The 11,997-nt window shown below is 42.1% G+C and overlaps 1 protein-coding gene across 3 annotated transcripts in view; it reads left to right on the top strand.

Annotated features, from left to right (window-relative positions):
- Window positions 1-468: 468 nt before the first annotated feature.
- LOC121697072 (kyphoscoliosis peptidase-like) overlaps window positions 469-11,997 on the top strand; it is a 25,922-nt gene continuing 14,393 nt past the window's right edge. Inside the window, exons 1-8 of one of the 3 annotated variants that reach the window (XM_042078351.1) lie at window positions 481-530; window positions 1,337-1,403; window positions 2,446-2,736; window positions 2,955-3,069; window positions 7,822-7,939; window positions 8,049-8,240; window positions 8,424-8,614; window positions 8,807-10,314. In XM_042078351.1, coding sequence (XP_041934285.1) covers window positions 2,476-2,736; window positions 2,955-3,069; window positions 7,822-7,939; window positions 8,049-8,240; window positions 8,424-8,614; window positions 8,807-10,125 — 2,196 coding nt within the window. In that variant the 5' untranslated portion in view covers window positions 481-530; window positions 1,337-1,403; window positions 2,446-2,475 and the 3' untranslated portion in view covers window positions 10,126-10,314. The other 2 variants (XM_042078352.1, XM_042078350.1) reach the window with 2 other exon arrangements.

The raw sequence follows: 11,997 nt of genomic DNA, 5'->3' as shown, positions 1-11,997 counted from the left end.
ACATATGTATAGAAGTATGAAGTAGATTATAAAGTGGCAGAGGGGAACTGAATGGATTTCAGAAAGTCAAGAACAGAATTTCACATCTTGCCAAATTCTGTAGCTGAGCCATGCAACGAAGCCATCTTCTCTAGCTTGGGATGGGATAAGAGGTCTCTTAACCGGCAAAATACTGTTGGTGGTGTGAAAAACGTCCATCTGAGTAAAATGAATCTCCTAGCTAATACATTGGTGAAATCTATGAAGTCAGCCGTGTATTTAGATATTAGTAGGGTGGAGGGTAGCACCCCAAACAAAATAGTTACTGGAATAGGATCATACATTTAATTAAGTAGATAGAATATTGGAAACATCCGTCCAATAGGAGAGGAGAGAGGGGCAAGACAAGAACATATGAATTAAAGAGGTTGGACCTTGCTGCCGTCTGTCACAGAGGGGGCTTATGTCTGGGTATATATCTTAGAAAACTTCTGGTTTCACTTTTATTTTCTGACAGAACAGAACATGATGGTTGAATAAACTAGACTTGGGTAAGTTTCAACCAATTACATTTTTGCAATAGCCTACAACTGCTGTCATTTTTACATATTTTTAAGGAAATGAAACCAGCAGACTACCTTGGGGTTTGTTAAAAACAGATAGTCTTGGTTACAAAATGATTTGATGTATAATGGCGAGCAAAAAATGGACACCGGTCTGATTCAGGATGAGGTTGGTTTCTTTATGCTATTGGGTAGCCTATTTAGCCTATTTTTTTATTCTGAGATCATGCATAAAACAAACTACACATTTGTATTTAAAAACAGCCTAATATTATAAGAGATGGGGGCCTCAGTACATTTCAGTGCCCGTGTCAGCAGTGGCAGAACAAGACTTTTACATGGGGTGGCCAGGGCTATTTTAGGGGGTATGACAGAAAATGTGTGTGTCACCCTGACACCTAAGGAGCATGATTGAATGACTAGCCTTCATGGCAGGGACATCATTAAAGGGAAATTCCGGAGTTGAAATAACTTTGGGTCTATTAATGGAAGATAAGTTCAAACTTTCGTTTGAGAGAAAAATTACATTGGTGGAGTTTTGACCAAGACTGTTGTTTGCATTAACAATGAAATGGCTTATAGTGAAAGCTAAAGGGCAAACAAGCACATCAAAAAACTAACACCATTTTATACTGACAATGCTCAAAATATAATTACACTTCTGTGGTAGTGTGGTGAGGGTCCCTATAGACAAACCGATGTATTGTACACTTGTATTGTATTGCAAACTTTGAAAGTGTACAGAAAGGTTATAACAAAACCTGTTTCTGATGGAAGCAAATTGTCTGACTTAGTGTTCCGGTAGCGTCAAATCAGTGGGTGCTTTCGATTTCTTCCAGCGTTGTGTAGATACGGCTGAACGTAAGGCATGTTTGTATCGTAAGATTCAGCCAGATCTACGCAGCACTGCAAGACCGAATGTGCCCACTGAGTAAACACACACTACCACACAAGTATAATTATATTTTTGAAAGGTATAATATTCACAAGGTGTTCAGGAGAGGAGATCAATTGAAGATGATGGTGGGAGCAGAGAGAAGTAAATGAAGGTCTAGTATCACTCCAACATTAAAAGAAAACTGTGAGGACAATGGTGAATTGCTTGATTTAAACTCCAGTGGTTGAAATGTCCATGACTGATAACTGTAACGCCATCTTGGACAAAAGCAAATGCTTTATCTGGTATGATTCAAGTACCGACTTGAATACATGAAAAGAAACAGAGACATTTTAGTGTTCAGTATTTCTTTTTGATAGCCTGACCTGAAACGAGGTACTACATTATTTAAGATATTATTTTTATATTATGCTGCCGGCTTTTGAAAAGATACACTCATCAGTGATCAGATGAAATAGTGTGTCTCCATCACTCCAGGATAGTTCACAGAATACTGTTATGAAAAAAAAAAAACAGTTGGTTTTACCTAGCTTGAGTTGCTGCAGCCAACAGTTAGAGCTTCCAGATAGCGGTGCTACACTCTGGGGGCATGCTCATGAGCCCCCATGTTCATGCCCCCAGTGTAACACTGTACAGTAGCTGTTGGCTGCATGAACTCGAGCTCAGTTGACCTCATACTCGGTGATCTCGAGAAATAGAGGTCTCTGCGAAAAATCACCAGATTTCTCCTAAGAGGAGCTATATACTGACATGTTGTGTTGAAGAATGCATAATGACATTTACTGGAGTAAAGTGAATGTTTGTATAGTAATTGATTTTATTCCTGCAAAATAAGAAAACACTTCCCTTGGATGAGAAAATTAAGTATTGTGTTCTTGATGAATTCACTAGTTTGATGGCAATTGTGTCCATGAGAAAGATATAGAATTTGTGAATTGATTTTGAGATACATTAAATCAAATTATTTCACAAATGCACATTCAAGCAAGGCTTTCCATCTCTTAGACACTATTGAAACACACGAGACAAGAGAAGATGGGTGTTCTCAACACAAAGTTGAGGAGGGGGAGGGGAAACAATGGAGTTCCATGCAGTCAAAACCGACAGAGAAAACCTTCGACTGAGGCATCGGCAAATACTGACACTGATAAAATATCACATGTAAATAACGTGATGGACAACAATGCCAAGGGGAGCCTTAAGAGGCAGAAGGATAGCAGCAGGAAAAAACACCTGTTTCCAAGCCCAGCAGTCTTCAGCCAGATTGATGCTCATGCCATCAAGGCTGGAGAGGAGGTGAGATAATTGCAATATCATTTGACTGTTATCTTGGTAACTGATAAGAAAATATATAAGTGGTGCTCAGAGGTCCAAAGTGCACACACCTTCCCAAGCCTCTTGAAGCCAGGCCAGCGGTAACAAGCTGTTTGGCTGACAGATATCACTAATTTAAATGACCAAGATGTGTCTGTGTGTATGTGTCAGACATTATATCATATTGTTGTCCATTGCAGCTGAGGAGAAAGAGGATCTTCTCTGTGGAGGCCATCACTCAAGCTATCACTGTGGGTGCAGTGACTGACCTGCAAAAGTTAAGGGCTATCTGGATCTGGCTGTGCCACAACATTGGTCAGTTCCATGGCTCTAATCATCATTCCATACCCTAGTCTGTTGCTTTATAGCCATATTTAATAACATTAATAGTTAATATTACACTGGCTTACCATCATGAATTAGCAGGATTACCATTACATTGCAATATTGCGAAAGAGATTATGTGTGTCTTTAAACACCCAATATGAGTTTATATTTGTATATAGACCCTTTCAACAATAAAAACAAAAACAATGCTTGAACGTTCTATTTGGTTCCCAATCTACTTCCTCTGCATTAAGATACGGAATGTTAAAACGGAAGCCTTGTGGGGCCAACTATGATGCTGATAATGGAACTCTCTTGAAAGGGTCTATAGTGCTAGACAACATCAAATACATTCTGTTATTATACGGCTCTTCACAATGCTAGTAGAACGCTCCATTGACTTGAATGGGATTTCCCAAAGTTCTAGCGGTAAATAAATTCATGTAATTACCGCTGCAAACATATAATTACCGCTGTCAATGGCAACGGGTTTTGTGCTTCTGATACGTCTTTCATATCACTACACAAGGACTGGAACTTCATTCAAACGTGAAAGCAGCATAGACAGTAAAAGAAATGGACCAACGGACTCCGTCGTTTTCAGTGGGAGGGCACTGAGTCAAATAGAACGATTTTTCAGTTGGTCCCCCCAGTACTGCGCAGACTCACACTTAACTTCGTGACGTTAGCCATCGAACTGAATCTTGTAACTCATATGATAGATACACAGAAATTCTTCTCACACTTCCTTCGCCTTCAAAGTCATCAAAGTTAAAAATGTATTTATGTATTATTATTAATATCATTCTCACCAAGTCGTGTTAATGTTGAAGCTACCATACATGATCATCTTCAAAACATGCTAAAACAAAACAAAAAAGTTATAGCCTTGAAGCTAATCTTCTTTCCACTTTTCCGACCTATGGTCAATCCATCGAAAACCTCTGAAATGATTAGTGCCGTTTTTTAAAAAATTAGGTTTACTTTTTTTATTATTATTAATGTGTAATGCTTTACCTTAACATACGGTCGTGTATGCTAGGTTTTGCTTATGAGTTACCGTCATAGACAGTAAGGTGGACTGAGCTTCTTATCCAAACAATACGGTTATCTCCCTACGGCGCGAAAGAGAGATTACGTCAAAGCTAGCTTCCCTCCAACCAAACAAGCTGACCATTCTTCTTACGGGTAACCAACATTACGGACGAGGTAGTGGAGTCTGTTTTGCCTTTGTAGTGTTTATGTGGATTACACAGAAGCTACAATATCGGCACAGGATATATGTTATATGAAGTTATGGTATTTCAAAAAAATCCTAGAATGAATGGGCTTCTATGGGAGTTAGCAGAGAGGTGGTCCCTCCAGCCTACGTCGATTCTTCTACTTCCGGGAATTCGCCTGCCCCCTTGGAAAGCAGACGGTTGATCAGCTGTGTTCTAAAGAATGTTTGATTCAAGTTCAGCAGCGTGTGTTGTTGCAAACTATTTGTTTCTCAGCAAATGCCACGATGAACGGTAACAAATAGGCTAGGTTATGTAGGCTAAAGTCATATCGTGGGGAGTTTATTATTTCGTTTTGGCAAGTAGCCGTATAATAAGCCTGATAATGTATAGAACGCCGGTCATTACTGTGAAAATAAGTCTCTTCAGGGCCCTGTCGGGACTTATTTTCCCAGTAATGTCCGGCGTTTTATACATTATCCCTTACTTAAAGGTGCGATTTGTAGATTTGTAGGATTGTTACCGAACATTCTGTAGGCCAAAATCAAAACACTGGTGAACGTTCTCAAGACTACCAGACGCGAGCCTCTTCTGGGTTGCCAGATGTAATGAAGACTTAGCTAACGTTAGTTGACCAGGGGGGTATTCCAGAAAGCAGGTTTACTGGCTTAACTGGGTATGTTAACCCAGAGTTAGCGGTAAACCTGGGATTTCAGTTCCAGAAAGCTCAAAAATGATCAGGCTATGTAAGTAACTATGGTAACATAGGCTCTGAACTTAACCTGGTAGGGGGTAGGTTTTGTTCAGGTTATGTTCAGTTATGTTCGGTTATTTCAGTGCATGTTCAATCAGGCCGCTATTTTTACACTTGTCACACAATGGCGTTTCATTTCGACGAAGGTCCGATTGACAAAGAAGCACAAAATCATGTAACATTCATCCGTGCAATTTACCGTGAGAGGGCGATAAGACCACGACATCACATGAAAGCCTATGCATTCTTTTCCAAACGAGTGTTTCAAGAGCGCTAGACTTTTTCAGCTGAATCCTAAATAGAGGCTACTTGAAAAGCATTCTCCATCCCTACATTACGCATGGTGGATTAGAATAGAATAAAATAAATCTTTAATGTAGCTAGCCTACACCATAGTGGACATTTGTGTTTGGCTTACCAGACAGATGGACAAACAACATCTCAGACACATTGAAGATATAATTAAAACAAGTAAAGTACAAAAAAGAGGAAACAGCCTATAGAAAATTAATAAATAAGATTAAATATAGCTGTACAGCTCAGCCGGTTAGGCTATGCATGTTGTCACTAAGTTTGGTTAAGAATGCTGATGGCATTTGGGATCAAATATTTTTTTAATAGGCTACACACGCTCTCCGACTGGGAGTTTTTGTAGTGTTGGAGACGCAGAGCATATCGGCAAGCTGTCAGTCGGTGCGTAAAGTTTGCCTTGCGCTAAAGCAGTTCCTGCGCAACTTCATTCGTTTTCCTGGACACAAACCCACGAGGATCATTAAAGTGTAGTTTCACCAACTGGCAGGTCAGCATCACTTATAAAATTTTCCAAATGTGCACCGAAATGTGTCCAATAGGCTACCCATGCCTTCCGACATTCACCCTTCCGATGATGGAGCGCAAAAGTTTAACTTGGCCCACAGCTGCAGAACCCGCGTTAAAATAGAAAATTACATTTGGGATTCTCAAAGAATTCTATGGCCCGCTCAATCTGTGACAAGGTAGGCTAGTTTAGGAAAGCATCATTCAAAGCAGTCAATAGGCCTACACGTGATGTCCAGTGAATTATTTAATTGTGCTTTTGACATTAAATAGGCTATCTTAAACATACGCATTTACACGGTCAGTTAGGCTATTCTCTGCCAAGCAAGGTCTCGGACGCAGGCGCTTAAGTATTACTCTTTTTTTTGTTATTACAGTTCTCTCCTCCTCGTAAGCCTCGACTACTCCGCCTCTGAAAAATACGGTGCTCTTCCTTTCGCCGGTTTCACTCATGGTTTCGACTCTCAATAGATGATGCCTTTATAAGTTTGCCGTGAACGCGCACAACTCTAGGTTATCTAACACAGGGTTGATTGAACTAACTGGTAACCGGTGTTTTGGAACCGACAGCTCGGGTTTAGTTGCCACAGGTTCAGACAACCCAGGTGGCACTGTAGTGATGTAACCGTTACATGGTATATATTGATACTGCACTATGATACGTGGTCCAGTGTGTCCTTGAGAGTTCCAGTAAAAAGCTGAACGATACTTACCGTCTCCTTATCATTTAAAGTTTCTACCTTTCCTCCTGTGAGCAACACCACAAATTGGCGACGAGGATGAGCGCATTGGTACCGAGTCCACCAGTTTTTCTTCCACAAGTGGGTGAGCCACCGATTCCGTTTGCTACATGGAGGAAAATGTTCGATAATTATATGCTAGCCATACATGCTACGGGAAACACATGGCCAGACGTACGAAAGCGTGCAGTACTGCTACAATGCCTGGGTTCGGAGGGACAACGCATTTTCTACGACATTTGATCAGGCCATGGCTGCTTTAGAAAAGCAATTCGTACCTAAAGTGAATGTGATAGCATGGAGGCACAAGTTCAGACACCATTTGCAACGAGCTGATGAAACCGCTAGCTTCACAATGCCAATTCGGCGCAATGGAGGGGGGAATGATTCGTGATCAGCTTATCTCTTGTGCTTACCTGAGTGCCGTGAAGGATAAATTACTGATGGAGGAAGATTTAAATTTAGAGAAGGCACAAACACTTGCATCTCAAATTGAAGAAGCAGTTAAAAATTCGTTTAGCATATAGCATTTAGCATAGGCTACCTGTTGTGGAGAAATATGGCCAGCTCTGTGTCAGACTTGATATTCTTCGTTTCACGAAGACGTCACCATCTCAGGAAGCTCCTCCGATGTCCACTTAATTTGTTTCTTGTTTTAATTTTGGAAATTTGCCTGCCTCTCGTAGGCGTTCATGACTACAACTGACAGCTGTTGACAGTTGGCCTTTTCTAATTTGGCAACCCAAATAGGAGGACGTGCTAGCCCATTATTAATACGCTATTCTAGAATTAATCGTTCAAAACATGAATGAAAATTCCAAAAGATTCCGCCCCGTAACTCATTTTTTTCATTGGTTTTACGGGGTTTTACTGGTTAGAGTAATGTTGTCAAATAAGCCATTACTTCAATTCATCGTGTTTCCTTACTCTCTGACAACATATGGTGATCATTTTTGAAATGGTTACAGTTTATTTTTCATTATTTCCTACATACTGGTCCTTTAATGAGTATTGAAGTGTTGATTTATGCGGACAGACCAGTTAATTAAAATCTAGATGCATCTGGTTCTGAGTATGTCACACTGTTCCATAACATTTGCATTAACGTGTAACTGTTGTTGTGTCGTGGTAGTCGTCATTGAGTGAACATCTCTGTAGCTGTGTAATTATTTAGATGACAATCTAAGTGTGCTTGGATGTCTCTGTGTAGAGTATGACGTAAACGGATACTTGGGGATGACTGAGATGATAACTTCAATTGAGCAGGTCGTCGAGACTCGCCGAGGCGTCTGCTGTGGATACGCCAGGTTGTGCAAGAAGATGTGCAGGTACCCTGATCTCTCACCTTTGACCTCAGTCGATAGACAATCCATATGTAGTGTTACTACATTCTGGTGACTTGTTTTCCTCACCGGCCTCTCTTGTGTGCTTCTGCAGTGAGGTTGGGATTGAGTGCCGGGAGGTGAGTGGTCACAGCAAAGGTGGCAGCTACCGGCCCGGTCTTCATGCCGAACCCACCAAGTCTAACCACGCTTGGAATGCAGTGCGTCTCCAGGGGAACTGGTACCTGCTGGACTCATGCTGGGGGGCAGGGACCGTGGACTTGACCAAAAGAGTCTTCAATAAATGGTGAGACAGGCTAGCTTGCAGTTGTATTGAGGGTGTAATTCACTGCTGTAATGGAAAAGGTAATTGAAATGTGTGTAAAAAAGGTTTTTAAAGGTTGTGGAAATATATTAATTAAATGACACACATAAATAACTAAGCTAATAAAAATGAATCCCCAGTGAAATATTTTTTTCTCTTTTCCAGCTACAATGAGTTCTACTTCCTGACAGACCCAGATATGTTCATAAGTGACCACTTCCCAGACGAGGTGGAGTGGCAACTCCTCACGGAGCCTCTCTCACTGGAGGAGTTCCGGAAAAGGGTCCAAAAAAAATCACATTTTTTCCAGCTGGGACTGACACTTCACCATCCCACACACTTCTTGCTGATCACAGGTTGGCATTCCCATCTCAGTGCACTGGATTGAGCATTAGGAGAATTTGTCATAATGCATTCTGTGGGTTGGTTTGTTTATGATATGAGGAGGCATCACTTCAAACACCTTGTCAATTGGTCAACAATTGTCTGATGCTAGATAGTAGGGGTATCATAATGCATCAAAATACTAACATCTTTTCCCATTTCAGAGAATGGTGAGGCCACCATTTCCATGACTTTCCCAGAGCCTCTTGAGTTCTCCTACAAGATCTGGCAGCGCAATGGCAATATTCTGTATAGAGAGCTGAGCACCTCTGCTGCTCTCCTCACCGTCACCACCACTAACATGAAGCTGCGGCTTCGGCCCCCGACCCAGGGGACGTTCGACATAACTGTGTTTGCTCGAACAGCCAACACATCTGGCAAGCTCCACGAGGTTTGCAACTTCCTACTGGAATGTCCCAAGCCTTCTCCTTTAGATAGCTTCCCCGAGAACCCATCCAAGTCCTGGGGTCTGAATCAGAACGCAAAGATCATGGGGCTCAAACCATGCCAATATCAGGGTGAGATCATGCTGGAGTCTGCCACTTTTGAGATGGTGCTCCAAACCAGCCGGCCTCTGATGATGCTGTGCAAGCTTTTCCACAAACACCTGGATAAGGTGCTGGCCGAGAGATGCGTGGCCACACAAAGTGAACCTGACCAGCTCAGCTGTCACGTTCTCTGCCCTTATGTGGGCTATTATCGGCTGACAGTGTGTGTGAAGGACTGCGACAGCACTGGTAACTCATACAGTCCTGCTGGCACGTTCCTCCTGCATTGCACAGGCAGTGCTGTCATTAACATCAATAAACTCTTTCCACCTGGTCTGAGCAGTAATTGTGGGCCTGGCAATGACACGCTCAAAGCAGGTCTTGCTGATTTCAGCCACACCAGGGCCATAATAAACACTCAGCAGGGGCAATGCAGCATCACATTTCGCAATCAGCACAGTTTGAAACTTCAAGCTGATCTGTCCAGACAGGAGCGTCCGCAACCCAAGTACCCCCTTTCTCGCTACGTGCTCCTCTCCTGTGATGAGGAAGACATCACGATCAGCGTGGCCCTGCCGGGTGCAGGGGTCTACCGACTCAGCCTGTTTGGTGGACCTGCGACCTCTGCCTCTTTATCCCACATATGTGATTACTTGCTGCGGAGTGACTGGGACAGTGTCTGGCCTCCATTCCCCGAGAGCTACTCGACCTGGAATGCCGGATGTGTTCTCTTCGAACCACGCACGGGTCATTTGGAGCCCAAGTCCAAGGTGCGTTTCTGCGTGAAAGTCCCCAGGGCGATAAAAGTGAACGTCATAGGACAGGACCACACGGAGCTGCATCTCAACCAGAAGAGCCAGATGTGGGAGGGGGAGGTGCACACCAGCACTGTCCCCCAGCTCAAACTCGCCGCCAGCTTTCCAGGGGGAGCACAGGGAAAGATGGACATCCTGCTGTGCTTTGACGTCCTCAGGACACCAAATGGAATGAGATGAGAAGGTGGAGCACCTGCCTGTTAATCTGTTAATTCGCCAAATGATCAAGGCACTGTTAGGTTTAATTTGTGTGCGTTACTGTACATTAGCATCACCTTTCATCATGTAGTAGGCCCATCACCATCTTAATAATTAGGTTCCTTTTTCTGACCTTGGCCTTGCCATTCTCTTACATGTGATAAAACACATGTAAAATGTTTACACTAAAGACAAAAACTGTAGTTTTTACTATTACTACTAGAATGTCACTCAGCCACCATAGGATGACATCAGAAAAATTTGCAATGGTCTCTTAATTTTTTCCAGACCTGTATGTTCATGTTCAAATTAACCCAAGTTCAACATTAAAATGAAATGTGTTGGAAAAGCAGTAGGTTGACTCAGCAATAAAGAGCACTAACTATAAATAGAGTATAGTAAGAAGAAGAAATATTTTAGACATAATTAAAGATTTAAAATAGAACAGAGATGGCATAACACTGTATAGGAGGACTGACGTAAAACTGATGAGTGTGTACAGGATTATTGCTCATTATGTCTTTGTCAGTGTAGTATCAAAAATCTCTGCTATGTTATGTTTGAAGCAAGCCACTGCCACCTATTGACCACTAATTGTAACTACAAGTGGAACTGCACCTCACCATGCACACAGAACTACAGGCCAGTCCCGGCCCTGTCACTGCAAGCGTCTCATGCTTGATCACCCTCAAGCACACTGTGGATTTTTTAATTTAATTTATATAGTATATTTAGTATTTCGTTTAGTTAGTTTTTCTTATTTTCTACTGTCTCTATTGTACAGTGGAGTTTGGTTATATGTTTATACTTATATTTACCATTTCTGCTGTAAGTGCATGTTGTGTGTGATGTCTGTATGCTACTGAGACCTTGAATATCTATCTATCTATCTATCTATCTATCTATCTATCTAACTAAACATGACTGATGCAACATGCACTAGCTGTAGCTCTGTGGACTGGGATGGAACACCACATGACAATATAAAATGGTTTGTATGTTTTTTGGTCGGTAAATCACTAGTTTTACACCAAAACTCTATCATGCTGCTTTAAGTATAAGTATATATACTCTTTTGATCCCGTGAGGGAAATTTGGTCTCTGCATTTATCCCAATCCGTGAATTAGTGAAACACACACACAGCACACAGTGTACACACAGTGAGATGAAGCATACACTAATCCCGGTGCAGTGAGCTTTGTGTATGTGTGTGGTACAGCTTCACTCACCTCTCCACCTGATGCTGACCACTGTGAAGAAATCCCAACCCACAGCAGTAAGGGCCACAGTGGTACAGTATGCACATACACACACAGGAACTGCTGTCTTTTTGCTCTTTCTGTATCTGTATCTCCCATGGCCTATACGTCTTTCTCTCAATCTATCTTTCTCTACTTTCTATGAATTCTACAACTTTCCAATCTTAAGAATGTCAGTGTCTCATTTGCCATGTATTAATGTAAACTTATAAACCTTTACGTTCATAAGACCTTATAGAAGAACAGATGTTGATTAGGTGGGTGATTTGGCAACAGGGTTCAATTGATCCAGTCTGTTGCACAGCTCTTTCTAGCACCATGCGAGTGAACAGGGACTAGAGGGCATGACTTATGACCCAGGGCTGTCCTCTCCAGCAAGGCTCCCTCATGGGGACCGTTTCCCTGCTGTGATGTGGAGAGCACGGCTTGTCATAACTCACCATGTGGGATCGATGCTATGGCCACAGCATAAAAGAACCAGTCAGACAGGCCTTGGTTATGCCATTGTAAAATGCCTTGTCATTGGATAATGGGATGTGCTATTAACTGTCAGATTGACAGCTCAGCAGGTCAAGGCAGAGAAACTGCAGTGTT

The sequence above is a fragment of the Alosa sapidissima genome, chromosome 22 (genome assembly GCF_018492685.1).
Source record: "Alosa sapidissima isolate fAloSap1 chromosome 22, fAloSap1.pri, whole genome shotgun sequence".
NCBI classification, from domain to species: Eukaryota; Metazoa; Chordata; class Actinopteri; order Clupeiformes; family Clupeidae; genus Alosa; species Alosa sapidissima.
This window is presented reverse-complemented; position numbering and strand designations above follow the sequence as displayed.